This window comes from Phocoena sinus, chromosome 2 (assembly GCF_008692025.1).
Source record: "Phocoena sinus isolate mPhoSin1 chromosome 2, mPhoSin1.pri, whole genome shotgun sequence".
NCBI lineage: Eukaryota > Metazoa > Chordata > Mammalia > Artiodactyla > Phocoenidae > Phocoena > Phocoena sinus.
The window spans coordinates 1904706-1930699 of NC_045764.1; the positions used below are offsets into that span (position 1 = coordinate 1904706).

Genomic DNA, 25994 nt, shown 5'->3' on the forward strand with positions numbered 1-25994 from the left:
AAGGATATACTAGTATCTACATATAGTTTATGAATTCATAACGTAAACTTTTTCTTATTTTTCTTGATATTTCTAGGCTATGAGTTTCAACTGTAAGTTTTTTCAAATTGTCACAAATGTCCAGAAAACTTTCCGATATATTTATCGAAAAAAATTCACATGTTAAGTAGACTCCTGCAGTTCAAAGCCGTGTTGTTCCAGAGCCAACTGTACTTTAAATCATCTCTAGATTACTTATAACACCTAATACACTGTAAATGCTATGTAAAGAGTTGCTTTCATGGGGAGAATTCAAGTTTGGCTTTTTAGAACTTTCTGGAATTTTATTTTTCAAATGTTTTCCATCTGTGATTGGTTGAACCTGCAGATGTGGAAACGGTGGATAGGGAGGGCTGACTAATTTAATTCTATAGTGAGGAAAAGTGCTATTTTTCTACTGCAGGAAAAATATAAATATTGTAGAGAATGCAAAATGTTCATGGCTTTATAGATAAAAAACATAATTTCACAGAAATTGCAAGATTGGATAGCTCATTCCTTTCAAAATCCCAGTGACTATAAGTTTGCTTTTCTTTGCTAGTAAAGCTTTCCCTGGCACCTCTGCTTGCTGACTTGTTCTCAGTCGATATATTCAGCTTTGAATGTGAAAATCCTTCTTGGTGACTTGAACAGGAAACCAGGATCTGAAAGGGCATTAGTAAGGTAGCCAGACAATTTATCATCCGAATGGGAACACTTTTGAGAGTGAAAGAGTGTGGAGTTAGTAATTACATGGGCACAACCTGAATATATGGTTTCTGGAGCCTTATATCACACACGTTCACATTTTATCAAAGACTAGCTTACCGTGTAAAAAGTATTTTAGTGGCATATGAAATGTAGACACAATTTAAGAATTCGCTAATTCTTTTTCTATTGGCTTTCCAACCTGCATAGGATTCCTTTTTCTTTTTAATGATAAAAATAATACCTGTTTGTTTCTTTAAAAACCACCGAGATGCTAAAAGTCTCTCATTTCTATGCCCCTCAGCCCCTACTTTCCCATTTATTGTCTCACCGTTCTGAAAGATAGAAATCCAAAGTGAAGGTGTTAGCAGGGTTATGTTCCCTCTGAAACCTACAGAAGAATTCTTTCTTGTCTGTTCCCAGCTTCTGTGGTTTGCTGGCCAACTTTGGTGTTCTTTGTTTTTTGGCTACATCCCTCCAATCTCCGCCTTGTTATCACCTGGTATTCTCCCTGTGTGTCTGACTTTACATGGCTGTCTTCTTATAAGGACACCAGTTACACCTCCCCTACTCCAGTAGACATCATCTTAACTGATTACATGTGTAATAACCCTATTTCAAAATAAGGTCACATTCTGAGGTCCTGGGGGTTAGGGCTTCAACATATCTTTTTTTGGTGGGGGCACAGTTCAATCCATAATAGAAGGTAAAATCATAAGTCAATAAATTAAGGCTACCATCTGTAACAAATATTCAGTAATACCTCGAAGTTTGTTTGTTTTTCCCATGTTTAAGAGAATCTATGGGGGTAATTTTTTTTGATTGAAGTCGAGTTGATTTACAATGTTGTATCGCACAGCAAAGTGATTCAGTTATATATATATATATATATATATATATGTTCTTTTTCATATTCTTTTCCACTATAGTTTATCACAGGATATTGAATATAGTTCCCTGTGCTATACAGTAGGACCTTGTTGCTTATCCATTCTATACATAATAGTTTGCATCTGCCAGTCCCAACCTCCCATTCCATCTCTCCCCCATCCACCCTCCTCCTTGGCAATATGCGGGTAATTACTGATGGACATAGAGAAACCTGAATGAACTGACCTCAGCTAACCAGAACCTCCAACTTATGGACCAGAATGTATTTGCACTGGCCTTTCCAAAGGAGCAGTCATTAACAAGAAAAGAATCAGATGAGTGTAACTTTTTATTGAGTAGATACAAAATTGTATTCATAAACATGTGTGTGGTAAGAAGAATTCAAATACAATGAGCCACTGTAGCCCCACCACACAGTTCAAAGAATAAAACACTACCATTATCCTTCAAGAACCCTATATTTAATTTTTAATGGCTAAATTGATATGTTGACACATGCGTATTATAAAACCTTTTTATAATTAGAATTCTACTGAGCAAAAACAGAATGGAATAAGTAAACACAATGGAAAATGAAAAGTATTGGACAAGAATGTGCAGAAATTGGAACACTCATACGCTAGTGATGAGAATGAAAATGATGCAGCTTTGGAAAATAGCCTGCAGTTCCTCAAAAAGTTAAAACATATGACCCAGCAGTTCTACTCCTAGGTATACACCCAAGAGAAGTGAAAACATATGTTCACACAAAAACTTGTACATGAAAATTCGAAGCAGCACAAAAAGGTGGAAACAACCCAAAACAAACAGCCCAAATGCCCCTTAAGTGATGACAGGATAACCACCTGTGGCATATTCCTACAATGGAGTATTATTCAGCCATAGAAAGGAATAAGGTACTGATAGATGCTACAACATGGACGAACCATAAAACCATTATACCAAGTGAAAGAAGCCAGTCACAAAAAAACACACATTGTATGATTCCACTTGTATGAAATGTCCAGAAAGGCAGTTCCGAGGAGACACATAGGTACGTGGCTATTTAGGGCTGGGGGGAGTGTGGTGATTAGGGGTGGTAGCTAGCCGGCACAAGGTTTCTTTTGGAGGTGATGAAGCGTTCTAAGCATGATCGTGATTATGGCCCATCTCTATGAATATACTAAAAACCATTGAACGGTACATCTAAAGGGGTGAATTGTGTAGTATATGACTTAAATCTCAGTCAAACTCTTACAGAAAGTGTGAAAGAGGGAGCGAGGGGGAGAGGGAGTAAGGAAGGAAGGGGAGGAAAGGAGGGAGAGAAACAAACCCTGTATAAGGAAACCTAGGTTTAACTTCCATTTCTGCCCCTGCCTGGCTGTAGAACTTTAGGAACGTTACTCAACGTCTCTATGCCTTAACCTCCCCATAAATAAATGGAGATAAGAGTTCCTACGTCACAGGCTTGTTGTAAGCGCTAAAAAAGTCAACCCACGTAGAGCACTTAGAACAGTGTTTGGTAAAGAAAAAGTGTCGTTTATCATCTTCTAAGCATAGATTCGCAAGTCAGTGCTCCTTCCTCACGCCCTTGCCCTCTGGTTCTATTTTCATGACTCAGTTTGAAAAAGTAGGTGGCCTGCTCGTTCTCCTGGGAGCCTTCTTTTAGAGAACCGTGGGAGAGGGGAAATCAGACACGTGCGAAAGCCTCATTCAAGCCGCAACTCGCTTTCTTGTATAAGCGAGCGTCCTTCGCCTAGTTTGACCCTCTAGGCTTCCCATCGCTTCCCATCCTTTCCCACCTCCTCCGTGCGCATGCGCGGAAGCCCAGCGCCCTTTCGTCCGCGCTCTTGCACCTCTGACCATGGCGGCTCGTGGTTTGGGGCTGTTGACCAGTTTGCCCCTCCGTGCTCGGAGAAGTCAAGTCCAGCGTCCTCTCTGCAGGCTTCTCAGTTGCCCAGGAACGGTGGCCGCAGCCCTCGGGAGGGAAGAGCAGTCCTCGGGGAGCGCGGAGACAGGTATGGCGCCGGGGCTGGGGTCGCGGGCGGGCGCAGGGCCGGTGGAAGCGGCGGGGGGACCGCACGGCGGTGTCCCGGCCTCGCTCGGGAAACCTAGGGCTGCCGCCGTGGTTCCGGCGGCGTGGCGGCGGCGCGGTGTGGGACGTTCCTTCTTTCGGGGACTGCGTGCCCAGTGATGAAGTGGTTCAGAGCTCCGCAGTGCAGGCCAGGAGCAGAGTTTGCTAGTGTCTGACAGTTGGGCGAAACGCTGTTGCCAGTTACGGTAGTGATGCCACAGTTGAGCCAGTCGCTTCTTCGTTCGCGGATGTAACTGAGGTTGATGCTCGCGAGTTGCCGATGGAGGCCGAGCGGAGTGAAGCCTTGATGAATAACCGGGACCTCTGGCCCTCCAGTGGAGGCTGTGCCTCTGCATTTACTGACGTTTGCTTTGTTCTTCTGATTCTACCAAGAGTCAGCTTGGTAACAGATTTGCTTGGGCTGGAACAGGCAGGCGTTCTAAGTTTATAGGCTGGTGTGTTGAGAAGCCCAGTCCCCCTTCCTGTGATCCAAGAGCTGCGTTTATGTTATTTACTATTCTTAAAACAGTCTGGCAGGATTGTATCACGGTCTCCATTTTGGAGATGGAGACAGAGGCGCAGAGAGCCAAGGGACTTGCCGCTGAGTTAATTTAGACCTCGAGCCCCGCTGTTAAATAAAAGGTGTTGATTTCTACCATTTCTTGGAGCTGTAGTTTTAAGGTATGAGATTACTTGTGGAAACAGTTCTAAAGAAGGCTAAACAAGTACGGCATTTTCCCCTAAAGTAAATGATAGGGTTGCTGTCCTCATCAGACTGTATGAGAGACTCATATTGACAGAGCGAGCGTTGGAAATATCACTTACCATCACAGTTCATTGAAATGCTGATTGGACTGTATTTAGTAGAAGCTGTTTCTGTTAAAAACGCTTAAGTGACTGAAAATGTGAGTAAGGCTTTTGCCAGAGGAGCTATTGTGATTTAACATGTGTATCGTGGTTTAAATTTTAGAGTATTTTCATATGCTCTTTGAGATATAAAACTCTGTGAACTAGGTTTGGAAGGAATTATTATGACTCCATTTTATAGCTGTGGAAACAGGCTGGTACAGGTGGCTGGTAAGTGGATCATGCTTAGCTATTCAGTAGCAAAGGTGAGAATAAACCCTTCTGATTCCAAGGCTTCACTTAGTAGAGCTTTGTTGTTTTTCTCAGGAAATGTGTTTCATTTTGTATCATTAGGATAATATGACTGGCTAACTATCCAGGGACTCTTGTGAGGCATAACAAGTAACAAAATCCTCATTTGAATTTCTCTTCCATTTTTAAAGAGAAGAAGGTGATTATATAACTCACTTAGAAGCGTATACTTTTATAATTAGAAGGAAATTGAGAAATCTCCAGTTCAGTTTTTCACTCAGTGTGAGAACTCATTGCCAGAAGTTTGGCCTGACTAGTAAATAGGAAGGAAGTGCTCTTACCCCTTGGGTTTGGATTTGATATCTATGTCTGTCTTCTCCCTTTCCTCACCCCGGAAGCTAAGACATTCCCTCGGCTCATTTTGAGCCTTCATCATATCAAACTTGGTCTTCTTCTGTCCATCTACTGCTGGCTGAATCCCCTCCCCCTCCATTATGTGCTTGTGTCTTTATGTTGTTTTTAATTCTAAACGCAGGACAGTGTGTTCTGTGCTTATGCTTTTCAGATTCTGTTATCAAGACCGTTGCAAATTTGAGTCTGTCTTAAAATACTAACACTTATTAGTTTTTCCTCCCAACTTTGTGTTGTTTGTAGATTTGACAAGCCTTTCGCAAGGTACTTACGCTACCTGAACTTTTTGTCCCCTTCATGACTTTGTCCCGTCTACTCCGTCGTGCCTACTGCTGTTCAAGGTTAGAGCCATCAGTCCTGTTCAAGCCTGTCGCCCCATCTGTCATCAGACTTCTCTGTCTCCCTGTCGCATGCAGTCCTGCTCTTCCCCAGTAATCCAGCTGCAGGGATACCTGCATAATAGTGCAAAACACTGTATATCAGTGGTATTGCAGTATTGTTTGTGATAGTGAAAAAGGTAAACCATCTCCCTGTTTATCAGAAGATGGATTAAATTACCATAAACACCTAAGAATGTTTATGCGGTTATTTTATAAATGAGGTAAATATATATCTACTGACACAAAAAGATATCAACAATGTATTAAATATTTAAAAGCATGTTACAGAAGAGAATGTATAGTACATTTTCAGTAATTGTGTGAAAAATGTTTATCTCCGGAGAGATACAAATGTATATGTTTATATCACACCTAATAAGTGGGTATTGGAGAGAACAAGGGGAGGATTATACTTTTACTCTCTGATAGTTTACAGCTTGACTTGACTTTTACAGTAAGCAGTTGGACATCAGTGTAGACTCAGTAGATATCAGAGACAAGAAGATAGAGGTGGTAATTCCAGCTGGAAAAGCGGGTGAGGAAAGCCTGGACCATAAGAAAAAGAAGGACCATTTGGAAGGGCTGTCAGTAGACTGAGGTCCAAGTGAGTGAGAGTAGTCCCTGCCCTCAGCGTGGAAGACAGACATTCTTCCGCGCTGTTACGTAAACACAGCACCGTGACTTACCATCTTCCATAGATGTTGAAGTGAGGTAGTGCAGAGGTGGAAGCAATTCTGCCTTGGAGGGTCAGCTCTTCACAGAGCTGAGCACCGTTTGGAGGATGAATGGGAGTTTGCAGGGCAGAAAATGAGAAGGTGGGCGTTCCAGCCAGAGAGGAGAAGACGTGGAGAGTTCAGAGTGTGTGTGGCGGTGCCGAGTGAAGAGCAGCGTACGTGAGCATCGTGGAGGAGGTGGGGCTGAGGTTGATGTGGCTGAGGAGGGGGCCGAGATGCCGGCAGCTTCATAGCCGGGCTGTGGGGCTCAGACCTCATCACGAACGCAGCAGGGAAGTCAAAGAAGAAGACTCTCTAAAAACGATTGCCTTAGAAAGCTGACTTTGGCAGCAGTGTGGAGAGTGGCTTGAGAAGGACAAGACTGGAGCGAATGAGACCAGTTTAGCAATCAGGCTGCTGTGTTCCAGGCCTGAAATGAGAGATTGATGTTGAAGAATTGGCATCCGGAGTAGAGAAGAGGACGCGTATTTAAGAGATGCATGTTAGCATCTCTACAGTGAGTGTAGGGAAGACGCACAGTATGTTTGATCAGTTGTTAGAAATGTGGAGTAGGGCAGGGCCAAGAGTGCTCTGCGGAGACCTGCCTCTAGGTGGATGCTGCCCAGCAGGCTGGAGGGTCCCACCGGCGCTTACTGCCTGCCTTCCTCTGTCTTGTCCGTGAGGATGTCTTGGGGTTTGCTGAAATGAAGCTTCAGTGTGTGTGCAGTATTGCCAGTATCCGTCAGTTTTGTGACCTTTTGAAAGAAGATGAGGCTGAAAGCTTTTGCTGATTTCTGTGCATTGGTTACATTTAATCTCTTTGAAATTAGAACTTGAATGATTTTCTTTTTCCTTGTGTTTAGTTCACTTGTTGATCTTTCCTTTGTGATCGGTGGATTATTTACTTCTTGCCTATCACAGCTCTTGCCTTCATTTCCTGTGATTGTAAAGTCCCTAACCCCTGGATGGTTTCTAATGGGAAAAAAAAAAAAACCTGTCTATTTCTTTAGTAAAAAGTGTGAGCTCTTTATGGGCAGCAACTAAGGTTCGGGCCCGCAGGTTTCCCTGTGATGCGTAGCACATGACAGTTGGTAACTCATTGTTAATTGTTTGAGCCAGATCAAGACCCTTCACAGAGAAAAACTAATAACTTATTTTATTTTTTAAATATTAATTAATTTTGGCCGCGCCGGGTCTTAGTTACAGTGTGTGATCTTCATTGTGGTGTGTGGGATCTTTTAGTTGCAGCATGCGGACTTCTTAGCTGCGGCGTGTGGGATCTGGTTCCCCAGTGAGGGATCGAACCCGGACCCCCTGCATCTCGAGCGCAGAGTCTTACCCACTGGACCACCAGGGAAGTCCCGAAAACTGATAACTTCCTTTAATACATTAAACTTTTAAACTCATTGTCTCGTTGCGCTCAGGCTTGTAATCATTTTTTTTCAGGCTTTGGAATGTTACAGCTTATACAGACTTTGTATGTGTGTATTTGTGGGATTGGTTTTACTTTTAAAATTTTGTGGAGTGCTCCCTTTTTAGCGCTCTGCATTGAGTATAGTCAGTCAAAACAGAGTGGACAGTTTAACGGTAATCACAAGAGAATGGTAATAGGAAGACTGGGAATAGTATAGCTTCCCCCTTATAAAGGAGAAGAAAGCAGATGAAATGAGGATAAAGTTGGTTGTGGTCAGGTGTAAAATCTTTATATACCACACCGAGAGATGCTTTGAGTTTTACGTGTGTGTGTTGGGAATGTCTTTGTCTCATTCATAGGCTCTGAAGACAGGACTCCAAAAAAGAGATTCTCTGAGGTGCAAAAAGAGAGACGAGAACAGGCCCAGCGGACTGTGTTAATCCACTGCCCAAATAAAATCAGCGAGAAGAAGTTTCTCAAGTACTTATCCCAACATGGATCTATTAACAACCACTTCTTCTATGAAAGCTTTGTAAGTATTTGAAAAACAATCTGACTTAACATTCATACTTTTTTTTAAAGTTATTTTTTGCTCTGTTGCCTCTGCAATATGGTAAAGTTAGATTCTTTTTGATATCCTGCATCTATCTTTGTCTTAATTTCTTCAGTGAGATTTTTTTTTGATGTGAGAGTAGAAATCCTTATAGGAGTATCACAGAATTATAAGCATAATTATACCTGAATCATTTCATAATTTGAATACTTTAAATTTTTCCATTACCTTAGGTGTAGAAGCCAGTGGGAGATCTTTGTTTTGCCTTTTAATTTTCTATTTCAGCATTATTTTCAGCTTCTCTTAACTAATACCACTTTATAATGTTCCTTTTCTTAATCTGCTTATAATGGTTAAAACCATTGCTCGTGTTAGAAGTGTATCATTGTAAATTTTAAAAATTAGTATTTTGCCTGTTACGATAATTGCTTTGAAATATGAACTAAAATACTATGTTAAAAATAGAATTTTGAAATGTGTTCTGTTCTTCTTATGTTTTTGGTATAGGGTCTTTATGCTGTCGTAGAATTTAGTCAGAAGGAAAGCGTAGCTTCACTGCAGAATGTAACTCGTACTCCAAGCCTGGGCACAGAGGCTGCAATTCCATTCAGATCACGCTACTTTAATTTAAAGTTGAAGACTCCATTAAACCAGACTTCTGAACAGCCAAGCGTTCAATGTAGGACTCAGTCTTCTCCTTCAAGCAAGAAGCTTTTTGAATTACTGTGTTGTGCAGAAAGTGTAAGTTTATAGGTACACTTCCCCGACTTGATATGTGTGTGTGTTTGACTTGTTTTGTATATTGTAAGTTTTTATTATTAGATATTCATACTGAGTGAAAAGTAAAAGTAATCCTTCCCCACTCCCTGCCACCATATCTTTGTAATCCTCAGAAGGAACCACATTCTTCCAAAGTTTTGGGCCTTTGGATTATTCTGGCTTTCTTCCTCTTGTCAACATGGCATATAACTGTACATGGCATTCTTTTATAAATTTTAAAATGTCTTATTTCTGGTTTTATCTCTTTTTTTCTGCTCTAGTAATGTTTATAGTAGTTTTGGTTTTTCTTACTCAGACTTGTCAAAGGTTTAGCTAGTCCTTTCCAAGAACATGTTCATGGTTTTAGTTATCAAAATACTATTTTGGGGGTTGATTTTCTAATTTTTAAAGAAAAAACCTTTTGTATTTCCTCTGCTTTCTGTTATTTATTTTTCTTGAGGTAAGTGTTTAGTTCACTTATTTTCAATATTATTTTCAAATGTGGGCATTTAAGGCTGTGGTTTTCATTTTAAATATTCAGCTCCAGCATGCGCCTTCACAGTGTGTGATCGTTCTATCACCCGCCTTCTAGGGAACATCCAGGACTGCTGTTCGGAGGAACTGGGGGACCTTGGGCCTGCATTCCTCGAAGCCTTGCTTATTTCTGGTGTTACTTGCCTTTAACATTGGTTCTTCTCTGCCCCCAACTTCATTTAAATGTCCAGCTTTGTGGTTGCTTTGACCTCCTCTACTGGGGCATTTTACTGTTTGCATTTTCTAAAACAATACTTTATACTCATGGCCTAAGAAAAATAGTAGTTTTAATTCTAGCCAACTTTTGTTTTTGCTGGTGTCCTCATTCCTTAGTGCTTTTTAAAGGGCATTTGTAAAATCCACTTTTAAGGCTACATGTAAAAAGACTGCACATTTTTAAGGTAGGCCTCCTGAGCCATCAAATTTCTGGAAGTAAAATGACAATTATTTTACATGACCTTAACATTTTCTATATTCTCTTGTTTTTGTTCTGGCCAGCTAGGTCGATGATCAGCTGAACACTCTCCTGAGGGAATTCCAGCTCACAGAGGAGAACACCAAGCTCCGATATCTCACCTGCTCTCTTATTGAAGATGTAGCCGCTGCGTATTTTCCGGACTGCACCGTCAGACCCTTTGGCTCTTCAGTGAACAGTTTTGGAAAATTAGGATGTGATTTGGACATGTTTTTGGATCTAGATGAAATTGAAAAATTTAGTACTCACAAGGTAATTACATTTCTTTAAATCACAAAGTTGTCAGAAAAAATAAAGGAAATCTTTGGATTTAATAAAATTACAACTTGATTTCTAAGCTTAAGAAGCAATATGGTTAAAGAATAGGGTCTGTCTGATACTGATTCTTTGGAATTGTAAAGTCTTTCTTTGTATTGGTCTAATATGTTATCATTTTTTTGTGAATATCTTAAACATGTAATAAAATGGTTGTTCTTTTTGAGGGTTGAGAATTTTTGGGGGTGGGCCAGGATTCCTTACCATGTTATTCAGATTACGTGTGTATTAACTAATTTTTTCATCTGCGTGATCTAGTTAGTGAAATGCTTTTTACATCTCATGATTTTTGTTTCTCTTCATTTCTCAGAATTCTTTTGATTTTTGTTTTATTCAAAGACTATGCTAGCTACATATAGGTATATGATTATTATACCTTTCTATTGGGTTGTTCATTTATCATTAAATTTTGTCCATCATCTCTAAATGCCTTTTCTTTAAATTCTTTTTTGTTGGTTAAGATGGCTGCTCGTTACTTGTCTCACGTACCTTCTCCTCCTGCATCAGTATTTCCAGCCTTCACATATGTTGTTACGTTTTGATTATAAATAGCAGATCACTGAATTTTATGCTTTTACTCCAAACTGTGAGTCTTTTTATTTATTATTACTGGTAATTTTTGGATTTATTTCTACTTTCTTATTTTTTATTTCCTATTTTCTATGCTTTTCCTTTGCTTTTCATTCCTTTCCTTTCCTCTTCCTGTTGGATTCTTTCTTTAGTCTGCCCTTTCCTCCCTTCCTGTTAGAGTTTAGAAATTGTATATCCCATTTATGTTGTTATTAGCATGCGTGTCTGACAGAGTAAACTTAATCAGTGTGTCTGTCATCATCCCAAACAATATGAAGTGCTTTAATTTCATTACAACTTTGATTTGAAAAGGCTTCTGTGTTTTTGTAAAATCTTAGGTTTTTAGGACTGTGCTTTCTTATGTATTTCAAACTAGTAATCATCTCTGTGTAGATGTCCAGTTGAAACTTCAAACTTGTCATTTTGAAAACAAAACTTTATCTTCATCTCCTTGTAAATATTCTTTATAAGTTTTTATAAAAGTTCTTAGCTATGTGTCACATGTTAATCGGTGGCATTTTAGCTTTCCTGACATTTGCTGTCCTCTAAGCGAAGATATCTAAGCTAATCTTTCAGGTCTGCCTCTTCATTTACATACTCAAAGCTATAGTGACACGGTCCCTTATAAATTCTCACTTAGATGGTGGTAGCAGCCTCCTGCTTTCCACGTGCTTCTCATGTCATGCCTTGGTATTCTAGCCCTCAGTCTCTGCTGGAGTTATCTTAAAACACAGATTGGATCATCCACAAGCTTAGAACAGTTCTTCGTTTTAACACAGAATTGAAATGATCTGTCTCATAATTGATTTCAGTAATCGTTTGTCTTTCCCTATCTTCACACACCCAGTTTTCCAATCACATCATTTAATTACCAGTTGTGGGGCACTTTTAGGATATGAATGGCCACTGAACCGTCGTCCTGTGTCTTCACTGAGGAGTGCGCTTCCCTTCCACTCCTGGCTACCATTCCTACACGGGTTTCAAGGCCTCGTTCTGACTCCACCGTCTTAAACCATACTTGATTTTTTCCTCTGCTCCAGTCAAAATTAATCACTCCGTTCTTGTAGTGTAGCTCATACTTCTGTCTCCAGATTCCTTCTGTGTTACGTTTAGTTCGTGGTTGATCTGTGTCTCTCACTGTATCCTAAGCGTGGGCAGGGCAGGCTCCGTGTCTGTTCATTTTCTCATCCCACACAGTGCCCGCCATACTTTATCTGCTCAGCATGTAATTACATAGTTGAAACTGGCCAAGAAATACGAAACACATGAAAGTGAAACAGGTCAGTCTGATTAAGACTAACATGTACTTGAAATTGTATTAAATTCCTGGCAGGGACACTTAAATTATGGTAGGCTATTTTTATATTAAATAAAAGACCTTGCCAAATAATTAAAGTGCATTGTAATGTGTCGTAATGGTGAAAGCTCGGGCTTGGGAGTGCAGAATAATAGTTCTTTTACTTACCAGCTGTATGACCCTGGGAAAGTTATTTACCTTCTCTGTGCCTCGATTTTCCTAGCCATAAAATTGAGATAGTGCTATAATGCCAGCTCATGGGGTGTTTGAGAGGATTGCTAGATAGTAATATATACATTTTTTTCTGTTGGAAGTAGAGGAAGGAGTTGGAAACTTAGTTGGATCTTAGATTTCTGAAATAGAGAGCTGTTAGGAAAAGATATTTTAAAAGACAGTGCTCCAGTCTCACTAAACAATTTAACATTATTTCGTATGTAGGTTTAACTTATGCAGTGTTGTTATAAACATATACTCTGAAATATATGCTTGTTTAAGATTATAATAGCTTTGCTAATAGAAACATTTTAAAAATGAAACATGAAAAACAGGAACACTTTTATTTATTTTTTATTTTTAAATAAATAAGAATAGATTTTAAAAAACCAGGAGCACTTTCAAACTCACCCTCCATAAAGCAGCTTCCTGAGCAGTGTATGCAGTTGTGAGCCTCTCCCTCTCACCTCTTGGTGCTCCGTGTGTCCCAGCACTCCCCCTTGGTTTGTGGTTCTCTGGGCTTGTTTTATTCTTCAGCCTGAGTTGAGGGCAGTTAGGAAGAGATTATAATATAATCTGTACAGCTTTTAACGTGATTTTTCTCCCCCACTTAATAGTGTCTCAGCATCTCGGTCTACTGCATCCTTTTCAATGGATGCAGAATGTTCTTTTGAACGAATGTACCGTAATTTACTTAACCGGTGCTTTATTTGTTAGACAGGGGACGGTATCTTTCTTCCCCACCTTATTGCCAACTATATTAGGTAATATCCTTAGGTGGTTCATAACAGAAACCAACCCAAAGCAGCTTAAACAAGCAAACAAAAGAAGTAGAGGAAGCATCCCAGAACCCAGGGTCAGGAATGTGGGTGAGTCTTAGGAAAGGACAGCAACCAAGAGTCCACGAAGGGTTCTGTTTCTGCTCCACGGATTTGATTTACTTAATATCCTCCTTCCCTTCACTCCCCTCTCCCCACCCGCTTCGATTTTCTTTACATTTTCATCCTCATGGTGTAGACTCTGCCTGCCCCGAAGCTTCCCAGTTATATTTCAACCACGTGGTTGCCTCGGAACCTCAGCTGCAGTTCCTGGTGGAGACGGCTGGCTGGATGAGGGCGTGCCCCTACAGTGCTCACATCAGCCGCCCTGCCTGGTCCACGTGTGTTGTCAGGGCCTTGATCCTTTCAGGGGGACTGAGTTCTCAAAGAGGGGTAGGAGGCTTTATTAAGCTAGACAGAGCTCTTAAAAAAAGTATCTACCACACAAATAATGCTGCAATGAGGAAACAGCTTTGCAAATCAGCTTATCTGTATGAGCATTCCTTTGGGGTGATTTCCTAGGATTTTAATAGCTAATCAAAATCTTATTGATATGTATTTAAAATTTTGCTATTTCAATACTAAAGTTGTCCCCAAAGTATGTCCCGGTTTACACTCCCACTGACGGGATGTATGTGTTTCCCCTCACCCACCAACACTGGTCCTGTCACCCTTTTTGTCTTTGCCAGACTGATAAATGAAAAATCTCATTGTTATTTTAATTTCTTCTTAGTTTCTGGACAACAAGAACAGCTCTTTCTATGTTTCTTACTCATTTTTATTTCTTCTGTTAGTTTCTTATTCAAGTGTCTTTGTCCATTTTTAGAATTGGGTGGGCTTTCCTCCCTTCCATTTGTACAAACCCTTCATAAATTAGGGAAGTTAGCCCTTTATATGATACGTATTATTGTCTTCATTTGTCTTTTATCTAGTAATGAATATATGCTTGGCCTGAAGATGGTTTTAATTTTTATTCATCAGTATTATTTTGTGTGTTCTGGAATTTCATGTCATGCTTAGAGAATCCTTCACTCCAAGATTGTAGAAACTTTCACCCATTGTGTTCTGGTACTTTATTGATTAAAACCTTTTATGTTTAAGTCTTTGGTCTGTGTTGAATTTACTTTGGTTTTGGACTAGTCTAGTGTATTTTTTTAATGGCCACTTGGCTCGTTGTTTCAATAGCAATTTTCCTGCAGTAATTTGCAGAGTTCATTTTATTAACTATTAAATTTCTGTAGTTAGGTCTGTTTGTACTGTTTTCTTCTATTGATCTACTGTCCTCGTGCATATATTTCCTGTTATAACTACTGTGGGTTTACAGATCTTACTAAAATGGAAAGGCTAACTTGGAAAGGCACATGTATGTTCACAGAATTTATAGAATCTATGGTTCTACTGTAGTATTTCTTTATGATATATACTGTGGTACGTAAGTTAATTATAAAAAGCCACTGATTTTTCAGGTTAGTATTTTTACTCTAGAGAAGCAAAAGAAAACTGAAGATTTTTTGAAAGTATTTTTATTGAAATATAGTTGGTTTACAATGTTGTGTTGATTTCTGGTGTCCAGCAAAGTGATTCAGTTATACATACATTTATTCTTTTTCATATTCTTTTCCATGATGGTTTATCACAGGATATTGAATACAGTTCCCTGTGCTGTACAGCAGGACCTTGTTGTTTATTTTATGTATAGTATCAATAGTTTGTATCTGCTAATCCTAAACTCCTAATTTATCCCTCCCCCACCCCCTTGGGTAACCATAAGTTGGTCTTCTATGTCTTCTGAGTCTGTTTCTGTTTTATAAATAAGTTCATTTGTATCATATGTTAGATTCCACACACAAGAGGTATCACATATTTGTCTTTCTCTTTCTGACCTCACTTAGTATGATAATCTCTGGGTCCATCCATGTTGCTGCAGATGGCACTATTTCGTTCTTTTTAATGGCTGAGTAGTATTCCATTGTGTGTGTGTGTGGGGGGTGTCACATTGTTTTTATCCATTCATCTGTCGATGGACACTTAGGTTGCTTTCATGTCCTGGCTATTGTAAATAGAGCTGCAGTGAACATTGTGGTACATGACTCTTTTTGAATTATGGTTTTCTCAGGTGCCCAGTAGTGGAATTGCTGGGTTGTATAGTAGTTCTATTTTTAGTTTTTTAAGGAACCTCCATACTGTTCTCCATAGTGGCTGTATCCATTTCCATTCCCACCAACAGAGTAGGAAGGTTCCCTTTTCTCCACACCCTCTGCAGCATTTATTATTTGTCGACCTTTTTTTTTTTTTTTTGCGGTACGCTGGCCTCTCGCTGTTGTGGCCTCTGCCGTTGCGGAGCACAGGCTCCGGACGCGCAGGCTCAGCGGCCATGGCTCACGGGCCCAGCCACTCTGCAGCATGTGGGATCTTCCCAGACCGGGGCATGAACCCATGTGCCCTGCATCGGCAGGCGGACTCTCAACCACTGCGCCACCAGGGAAGCCCTATTTGTCGACTTTTTAATGATGGCCATTCTGATGGGTGTGAGGTGATAACCTCATTGTAGCTTTGATTTGCATTTCTCTAATGATTAGTGATGTTGAGCATCTTTTCATGTGCCTCTTGGCCATCTGTATGTCTTCTTTGGAGAAATGTCTATTTAGGTCTTCTGCCCATTTTTTGATTGGGTTGTTTGCTTTTTTGTTATTGAGTTGTATGAACTGTTGTATATATTGGAAATTAAGCCCTTGTCGGTCACATCGTTTGCAAATATTTTCTCCTAGTCTGTAGTTTGTCTGTTTTGAGAGCTGAAGATTTTTGGTCTACTTTTGGCTGTGATTGCATGAAGAATTTTTTGTGTGTGTGTTTATTGATTTTGTTTGTTTGTTTTGGGTTTTGGTGTGTGTGTGTGTGTGTGTGTGTGTGTGTTTTGGTCGGAAATGACTTAGAGCATCCTTTTAGAAAAGTTTTTTTAAGAAATTCCTTTTTATGAAAAGCTCCTATTTGCAAATGTTTTTATTTTTCAGGCCTCAGGAAATTTTCTGATGGAATTTCAAGTGAAAAATGTTCCTTCGGAAAGAATTGCAACACAGAAGATCCTGTCTGTGGTAGGAGAATGCCTTGACCACTTTGGCCCGGGCTGTGTGGGAGTGCAGAAAATACTAAATGCTCGGTGCCCCCTTGTCCGGTTCTCACACCAGGCCTCTGGATTTCAGTGTGATTTGACTACTAACAATAGGTATGGTCTCTTATTTATTATCTTAAATGTGAATGTTATAAGGTATTAGGATAGTTTTTCTGGTACAGAAACAATGGCTTTCGACTCTTTGATATGCTTTAATAATAATTTTTTAAAAATTTGAACACTTGAATTGAAAAGTAGGGTTTTCAATTATTAAAATGTTAACATACCTAACTAACATCCTCTGAGAAGACTTGTGTTTCATTGTTCTTACTTACGTAGCCTGATAACAACTCAGAAATTCCGAAGTATATAGCCTTCTAGCGCACTTGGAAAATAAAGCAGTACCTTGGGTTTGTGCTCTCAGCTGCTTCCAGATGCAGTCGACTGTGTGTCCAAACACAGGTAGCATTTGCTTAAGTCAGACGGTGGTCTGAGCAGCCTAATGAGACTGTGTAGTTTTTCTTCAGCATGTTTTCATTTTATTATCAACCTGTTTGCTTTAAAACACACGGGATGAGAATGACAACTTCTTTTATACTCTGACGACTTTTCTTTGGTTCTCAGCTGAGGAGTTTGTTTCTTTATACTCTAGTATGCTCATTACATGTGTTTGGTTTCACTGTACTATCTGCTAGATACATAATCAGAAGTACAAATAGATTCAGAAAATCCAATCTAGAGCAGTTTTGATTAAACTCAAGTGTTCACTAACAAGTCAGTGCTAAGTACTTTTGAATAATAAAAATATATACTGTATTTCTATCATTCTTATATTTTCTTTATAGTATATAAATAGAATAAAGTGACTTTTTTTTTTAGAGGTGAAAGATTACATCATTAATTTTTTTTTTTTAGCAAGAAACACCTTTATATAAATCCATACAATCAGAATAGTTTTTAAACTATTGAAATTTTTTTTTCACACATACACGCTGTATTTTATTTTTACAAGAGATAGACTGACACCAAGCATTGTAAATGGTTGACCACAACAAAAGCAACAATGACTGCAATTACGAAACCCACTCACACTATGTCATAATAGTGACATTCAGTCCAGGAATCCTCCACTGTAACAGCTCCTTTACTTTGCAGTGAAAATTGATTTGTATATATTTTGCTTCTGAGTCTTTGTGGGATTTTTTTTTTATTCAAATAGAAAGTCAAAAATTATAATCACCCTCATCAGTTCACTCAGTCCCATGTGATTAATTCTTTTCATCTTGATCTTTTGTTAGCACTTGTATGAATTCATCAGTTTTCCATTAGAGTTCTGAAAATGCTTATTCATTCAGTTCAGCAGGATAGTCAGTTACCAGAAACCTGTACTTGTCAGAGTCTTTTCCATGAATTCCTTGAAGATGAAACCCTCTTATAGGAACATTTTTGCAAGAGCATCAGAGTACACCCAGAACTGTCTGTAAATGACAAAAGACTTAAAAATGACCACGGTTTAAGATTTGATAAAAGTTTATAATAATGCAGTTGACAAGGAAATTTAGTTATTTCTGAGATACACATTTTAAAGTAATAACTAGAATTATGACTTATAACATTATACCAGGACATATAAGATTTTTCGAAATTTCATGTAACGTCTGAAACATTTATATTAACATATTTCCATACAAATAACCCAAAGAAAGTTTAGTACTAGTTGTTTTTTTGTTTGTTTTTTTATACAGCAGGTTCTTATTAGTCATAGTTTTATACACATCAGTGTATACATGTTAATCCCAATCGCACAATTCATCCCACCACCACCCCGCGGTTTTCCCCCCTTGGTGTCCATATGTTTGTTCTCTACATCTGTGTCTCTAAAAGGACATTTATCTTTGAAATAGTGTTATTTTCATGGTCTTGTTGGTATAGTTTTAAAAATTTTGTTTTAATATGCTTCAGGTTTTTATACTCTCATTGTTTTTTTATATCAGATACCTTGCACTATTTGATATTTATTTTTCAGCTTAATTTACCTTCATTTACATGGATAAAACATTTAATCACCATGAATTTCTAATTTGACATTTCTCCTCTTTTCCTTAAACTCAGGAGGTAAATGCCATCCATGGTGGTACTTGGTAGACAGTTTGGAGTTGATACTGTGAAATGATGCTGTGCCCTCTCTCATCTCTTTGAGTAATTAAAAAACATGTCTTGATCAGTAGGAGATTAATTTAAAAATAATTCTTATAATTCTTTGCACTGTAACATTATGACTAGAAAACTTATTGAAAACAGGCTCTGAAGATTAATTTCTTAATAGACATTTTATCTTCATGGATTGTGGTTTTTATAAATAATAAACTTAAGTAATTTGGGCTGAATTTTAAGACATTTATACTTTCTTGATAAAATAAGTAGAATGTTTTCCTTGTCTGTCAAAGGACTAGATAACCCCCCTTTCCCATTCTAAAGTGTCCTGATTTAGATGAGAAAGTATAAGGTTATTTCACCTATAATCTACAATGAGATCAAATTGTTTTTGAAATTCAGTTATCAGGAAATCTTTACCCTGGAAGAATTATCGTGTTTCTCCTTGTGGCCAGTGTAAATCCTACAAATGACAGCATTTCATTTCTAGCTACTTCTGGAGGGAAGATCAGAAATAAACTTGCAGCTCAAATTTTGATTAATCTGCAAAACCATCAGGCTGGAATGCCTACAGCCCGAATGCATTCTGGTGCTGACTTTGTTCATTCTGTCTGTATCTTATCTGATCTAAATTTCTAGACTCATACCTGGACAACTTACCACAGGAGTTCTTAAATGCCCCCTAAAAACACTGGAAAAGCAATGGGTGCAACAAATAAACACGTGAACTGATAGCTCAAAAAAAAAGAAAAAAAGGACTAGATAATCCAGGTGTGCAACTGAAGTGTGAAGCGTCTTATTTACAGATGTGCTGGTGTCTTTACTGATAGTTAATGAAGAGTGCTTAGGTAGTATTTCACTTATTATGTCATGTTTAGGAACTTTGATTTTAAAATTTTAAGCTTTAGAACTGCATCAGTTAAAAGAATGTTCTAAGGGTGACGAAAGTGTAACCACTCACGTTAAATTTTATATTGCAAATACATACTGCTTTTGATGACCTGTTCTTATTCTGAATATGTTCAGGTAGAGTAAGATATTTAGATACGTCCCCAGGTATGTGTTTTATTCTACTCTGGGATCATAATTCGGGGGTTTGAAAATTCCTGTTATTTTTCTCTTTTGAAGGATTGCCTTGAAGAGTTCTGAACTCCTTTATATGTATGGTGCCCTGGACTCCCGAGTGAGAGCCTTGGTGTTCAGTATCCGATGCTGGGCTCGAGCACATTCGTTAACGAGTAGTATTCCTGGTGCTTGGATTACAAATTTCTCCCTTACCGTGATGGTCATCTTTTTTCTCCAGAGGAGATCACCCCCTATTCTTCCAACACTAGACTACCTAAAAACCCTTGCAGGTGAGACTAGAAGCATCTATTTTCTCTCTGACATTTGAATGGATAGAATTACCATGTGTTTTCAAAACCATGTGTGTGTGTTTGGTGGTCATGTATTTTCAAAGCCTTATGAATCTAAAATGTAAGAGCTTTTAATTTTCTTAATGTCCAGCAGAGGTCATGAGAGCAGATGATTTGTGAAGCTGAGGCCTTTAGAATTTTTTGAGAGTTCTGTCTTGTGTCAGTTGGCAATGTTGTTTACAATCTCCTGAGCCAGTTGGAACCTCTCCCTTGGTTTACCAATCTTGGAACGACCTTGGAAAAAAATATATCCCAGATGCAGCTTCCGATAGGATCCCAGCTTCAGAGATGGCTTTCCAAGTCTGAAGCTATTTCCAGATTTCTCTTAGAGATGCTAAAAACTGTTTCATGATGTTTTTTTGTTGTTTTCGTTTTAGCATCTTTATTGGATCATAATTGCTTTACAGAGATCCTAAATTTTTTTTTTTGTTAAAGCTTATAAGGAATCGTAGGTAAATGGTTTTAAAATTAGTATACTATTTAATTTATATCTTAAATAAATTGAAATTTTGCTAGACTGCTGGATGAGATACTAAAGTATTACAGTCCTAAATTCTAAAAGGAAGATAATTCAGGGATTTACTCAAAGTGTATACGCACTCCATCTTCTGCCCCTCCTATATATTGCTGCCAAATAGTTCTTTTAAAGTACATCCCTGAATCGTCCCTGTTTAAAATCACCTCAAAGGAATTTTATTCCCTATAGAATAAACGTCAAGCAGTTGACTTAGCTTGGTGTTTAAGATTTTCACCTGTAGCCACATCCAATTTTTCCAACCTCTTCTCCCACCATTTTTCTTCATGTGTTCCCACGTTTCAGCCAATATCACGTTCATAACATTTCCTCTTAGCTCTTTCATTTATGCTGTGTGTTTTTCTTCCTAGAATGTGCCTTTTCTTCTCTAAGTTCTTTTAAGTTCCCTTCCATGCCACTTTTCCTTATTATTCAAATTAGAAGTAATCTCTTCTTTCCTGTGAACACTGTAAGTGGTGGTACAGCTTGAAAGTAAGCTTTAAAAAAAGCTCCGGGGCTTCCCTGGTGGCGCAGTGGTTGAGAGTCCGCCTGCCAATGCAGGGGACACGGGTTCGTGCCCCAGTCAGGGAAGATCCCACATGCCGCAGAGCGGCTGGGCCCGTGCGCCATGGCCGCTGAGCCTGCGCGTCCGGAGCCTGTGCTCCGCCACGGGAGAGGCCACAACAGTGAGAGGCCCGCGTACCAAAAAAAAACAAACAAACAAAAAAACAAAAAAAAAGCTCCATGTGGCAGGTTAATGGAAAGTAGCAAGTTTTCAGGGAGATGGAGTGGTGAGCCTGTGTCTCATCTTTGAGGTTGGGATAAAGGGCATCGTCCGCGCCGGTGCTCATCTCATCGTTTGGTGTCATTCATTCACTAAAGATCTGTTGGTGACTTACTATGTGTCAGGTGTGATTTTTGGCACAGACAATGTTCTCAGGTAACTCAGTCTAGTAAAGAGGTAAGAAACAAACAGAAAACATGGGTAGATCTCACCAGTAAGGACTTGGTGCTTGGAAATAGCACTTCCTGCTCAGTCCCTGCTGTGTGCCCTGACGCTTCTGACTGCTCTCCTAGAAACCACTTTGGGGAAATATCATGGAATCTTGGAGTTCAGAAGCTAAGAAAGAGTAGAAGCTGAAAAAGGGGAGGAATTGAGGCAGGTTTATGTTGGGGGCTGACTGCTGCTAACATCGTGATTGTTCTCTTCCAGTCTGACAAGCGCTGCCACCCTGCCACGCTCAGGCCCCTCGCCTCCCTGCCCGGGGAGGTTTATGCTGCTTCTCTCCTTCCCACTGCTCCATTCTTAACAGTGATTTTCAGAAATTCATGTCTGATTGTGGTATTCTCTCTCTTGAAATCCTTCAGTAATTTCCTAGTATCTTTTTTTTTAATTTTTCACTAATTGTTTCAGAAAAAGAATATGATTTGTGAATGAATTAAAATGACACGTTGGGCTTCCCTGGTGGCGCAGTGGTTGCGAGTCCGCCTGCCGATGCGGGGGACGCGGGTTCGCGCCCCGGTCCGGGAAGATCCCGCGTGCCGCGGAGCGGCTGGGCCCGTGGGCCATGGCCGCTGAGCCTGCGCGTCCGGAGCCTGTGCTCCGCAACGGGAGAGGCCACAACGGTGAGAGGCCCGCGTACCGAAAAAAAAAAAAAAAAGACATGTTGAGTTTTTATTCCAAATGTATTTTAAACCAAATTTAAATTTATTCACATCTTAAGGCATCAAAACCGACAAAATTAGTTTGTGAATTCCTTCATTTTCTACTTAAAAACACCAAATTAGTTGTTAAAAATTCTTCATGTTAGATTTTAAACATGGTCAGAGAAACTTTGGGACCACTTCAGTTGCTTCTTTCCACATAGCACATTATAGGTGCGAATTGCCAATAAATGTAAAGCGAATTTGATGTTGCTACTTTTTTATCTTTGGTTTTTGAAGTTCTAGTGAAATCTTGAACTTGTAAAATAATTTTTTGTGGATGAATGTATATGAAGGATGTGGTGAAGATGATTTTGAGGAGAATTTGTCAAAATACTTTTTTCCTACTCATTTAAGTATTTTTCAGAATCCATGTTTTTTATACTTTCTGATTTTAACCAGTGGTCCCATACTGATGTACATTCAACAGTATATGGCTAAGAATAAAAACAGTGTTAAATCGTGAAATAATCAAAGCCATCTTGAGCACTCCATAATTAAGCAGCTGAGGGACTTGTGTCCTGTTACAGTCCTTGTCTTCTAAACTGCGCCTCTCATTGGATATTCAAGTAGAGGCTGTCGTTTGTGTTGTTTCACAAAGAAGACAGTGAGACCCTGTCGACTCGATTGCCTACCTGCATGCCTGCCTGCTGGCTTGTTTGTTAGTAGAAGGCAGCGTCAATTTCTGGGGCGCCTGTTAGCACTTCTAGGACTTTGTCAACCGCTGTTTGAAATCCAGAAGTGGAAGTCCAAACTTCTTATCCTTGTGTTTCGGGTCCTTCGTGGTCTTCGTTTTCCTCCTCCTCTTGTACCTTCCCTCTTGTGTGTAGATCGGGAGCTGCAGCCCTTCTGCACTTGTGCACATCTCTGTGCCTTCACCTGAGATGGCCTTTTCCTCCTGCCTCCTCTTCTTGCCTGGAGGACCTCCTCATCATCAAGGCAGAGAGGACATGCCCAGTCCACAGACTTGTTTGTTAGCTCTTACCTGGCTTGTCTCTCCCCCCTGCCTCCCAGGAGGCAGTGCCTTGTCGGCTCCCAAGTACCTGGAGCGCACCTGGCTGGTAACAGCGGGTAGACTGCTGTCGTTCTTTTACCTGCCTGCCTTGACCAGGCTTTTCTAGGGCAGGCTGTCTGATTCGTCTCTGCATTTTCTGCTCCTGGCCTAGAGAAGTTCAGTAAATAGGTTGAAATGATTGGATGAACATTTTAAAGTTGAAGGTTGTTTTGTACTGAGCATGATGGCAAGTTTTGTATTTTGGTGATTCTTGAATTTTTGTTTCTTTATCTTTTCTTAGTCGCTACTACTTTCCCCCATGTGTCCTATTTTCGTGCATTTTCTGCCCTTTTTTTGGCTTTGCTACCTTTGTTATATTTACTTCTGTGTTTAATATAGCATCTTCCTCTTATAATCAGTTGTTTGATTAGAGTTCTTTTGTTTAGGATTCCTGCTTTTCCTTTAATTCCTATGACGAATTAAAGGTTTGAGGAAGAAACGACTGGGTAGTGTTTTCAGCAAATTTGATGCGGAGAACCCAGCACAGAAGAGAGCTTTATTTGCTAGCTTTCTGGGACCCAGTAACAATTTATTGAGTACCAGGCACTTGGCTAAAAAATTTTATGCATCATCTCAGTTTCCTAAGTTCACATAGTTAGAACATGCTAGAGCCAGAATTCAAATGCAAGCACTTTTCAGAGCTTACACTTTTTTTTCCAACTGAAATATAATACACATCAAAGTGCATATGTGTGTGTGTGTGTGTGTGTGTGTGTAGATTTTCGCAAACTGAACACACCTCTGTAACCGCCACCCAGATTGGATAAAGCACCTAGAAGTACCAGCTGTGCTCCTTTCTGGTCACTGTACACCTTCCCCCAGCCCAGTCTTTTCTGACAGCGTAGATGAATCTTACCTGTTCGTGTCTCTTATGTAAAAGGTATCACAGAGTACATATTCTTCTCTGTCTGGCTTTTCCCTCTCAACATTGTGTTTAGGAGATTCACTCATCTTATTAGTGCATTTGTGAACCATTCATTTCCATTGCTATGTAGTATTCTGTTATATGAATATTCCAAAAGTTTTTTTAAATTCTATTTTTGGTGGACATTTGGGTAATTTGTAGTCTGGAACTATGACAGGTAGTGCTAGTGTGACTGTTCTGGCACATTTCTTTTGGTGAGAACTGAACACAGGTACTCATTTCTGTCCAGTGTATCTGAGGAGTAGAGATTCTGAGTCTCAGGCTTCGGGTATATTGAGCTTTGGTAGAGACACTGGCAAGCAGTTTTCCAAAGTGTGAACTCCCACGGGCCCAGTATACAAGTTGTAAATGCTGTTGGCTTTGCCAACACCTGGGATTGTCTTTTTTTATGGTAGTTCTTCTAATTGCATGTGTCATGGCATCGCGGTTCGTTTTGATTTTCTTTTCCCCGGTGACTAATAACATTGAGCACCTTTTCATATATGTATTAGCCATTTGGGTATCTCTTGTGAAGTTTCTGTAAGTCTTTCACTTATTTTTCTGTTGGATTATCTGTCATTTTCTAATTCATTCGTTGGAATTCTTTGCATATTCTGCGTATGGGTCATTGGTCACGTGTTCTGTATGTATATGCGTATCTGTGTATCTCAGATATGTGCACACTGGTTCCTTTCACTCCCTTGATAGTGTCTGATGAAAAGGACTGTGGCTTTTAAAGTTCAGTTCTATCAGTTACAGATGCGTATGTTTATTGCGGACTTTGTGACTTTAACTTGCCCTCTGGGCCTGTGCCTTCTACTCCTTTAGTCTCTCACTGTAGGCAACGACTTTTAACTCTTTTACCTGATCTGTTTAATATTTTAAACCATATTTCCAAAATAAAATCCTGAGTTGCTGTTTCTTGATTTTCCTTTTTTTTTTTTAGCATTCGGCACCGTCTGTGACTTCCCTTTATGGAAGAGGAGGAATTACTCTTCCTCCTGTAGGGCCCTCACACATACACACGTATTTTCCATCCCTCGTATTGTGACTAGAGCTACGGCATGATCTTGCTGTGCACTCTTGACACTGTTGTGATTATGGAAGCACTTTTCATATCTGATCCATGCAGTAAACTAAAATTAATTTCCTTTCCTGCCCAACTTTTTATATTTTTTGGAGTTAATTTTTTTTTTTTTTTTTTTTTTTTTTTTTTTTTTTTTTTTGTACCTATCTTGTGGCTCACATTCCTTTCTATCCGGCATTAGAGTTATTTATTATTTGCTTATTTTTTTGGCGGTACGCGGGCCTCTCACTGTTGGGGCCTCTCCCGTTGCAGAGCACAGGCTCCGGACGCGCAGGCTCAGCGGCCATGGATCACGGGCACAGCCGCTCCGCGGCATGCGGGATCCTCCCGGACCGGGGCACGAACCCGTGTCCCCTGCATCGGCAGGCGGACTCTCAACCACTGCGCCACCAGGGAAGCCCGAGTTAATAGTTTTTAATATTCCTTATTTATTTTTGTTTGCTTAGTTTTTCATGTACTTAACATTAATTGAATCTCAAACTTGCCACGAGTTATCTCAATAAATCTTTTCTCAAAATAGAAGCATCAAATATTCTGTTAATTAATTCTTTACCTAGCCTCTGTTTTTTAAAAATAGTTTTTCATTTTATTTTGTTTAGTCTCATGTTAGAGGCCTTCCTCAGGTGTCTGGTAATCTTTGAATTTCAGCTCATGTTTGAATTAGAAACTAAAAAGCTAATCTGAGTCTCTGAGCCCGGGTGGAGCTTGCTGGCTGTGACACACAATATAGGGCCCAGCTGGCTGTTCTCTGGGGCTTTAGAGTCCCCATATCCAGGTCATTCCTCTGGGGCTGCAGCCTCCCCAGAAAGGACTCTTTCGATCTTTTTCTCTGG

General features: G+C 39.6%; 1 protein-coding gene across 1 annotated transcript in view; it reads left to right on the plus strand.

Moving 5' to 3' along the window:
- Nucleotides 1–3405: 3405 nt before the first annotated feature.
- The window catches only part of MTPAP (mitochondrial poly(A) polymerase), a 29040-nt gene continuing 6451 nt past the window's right edge, over nt 3406–25994 (plus strand). The window contains exons 1-6 of the mRNA XM_032624003.1: nt 3406–3614; nt 8046–8218; nt 8747–8980; nt 10035–10259; nt 16232–16443; nt 19612–19838. Coding sequence (XP_032479894.1) covers nt 3461–3614; nt 8046–8218; nt 8747–8980; nt 10035–10259; nt 16232–16443; nt 19612–19838 — 1225 coding nt within the window. The 5' untranslated portion in view covers nt 3406–3460. The remainder of the gene's footprint in view (nt 3615–8045; nt 8219–8746; nt 8981–10034; nt 10260–16231; nt 16444–19611; nt 19839–25994) is intronic.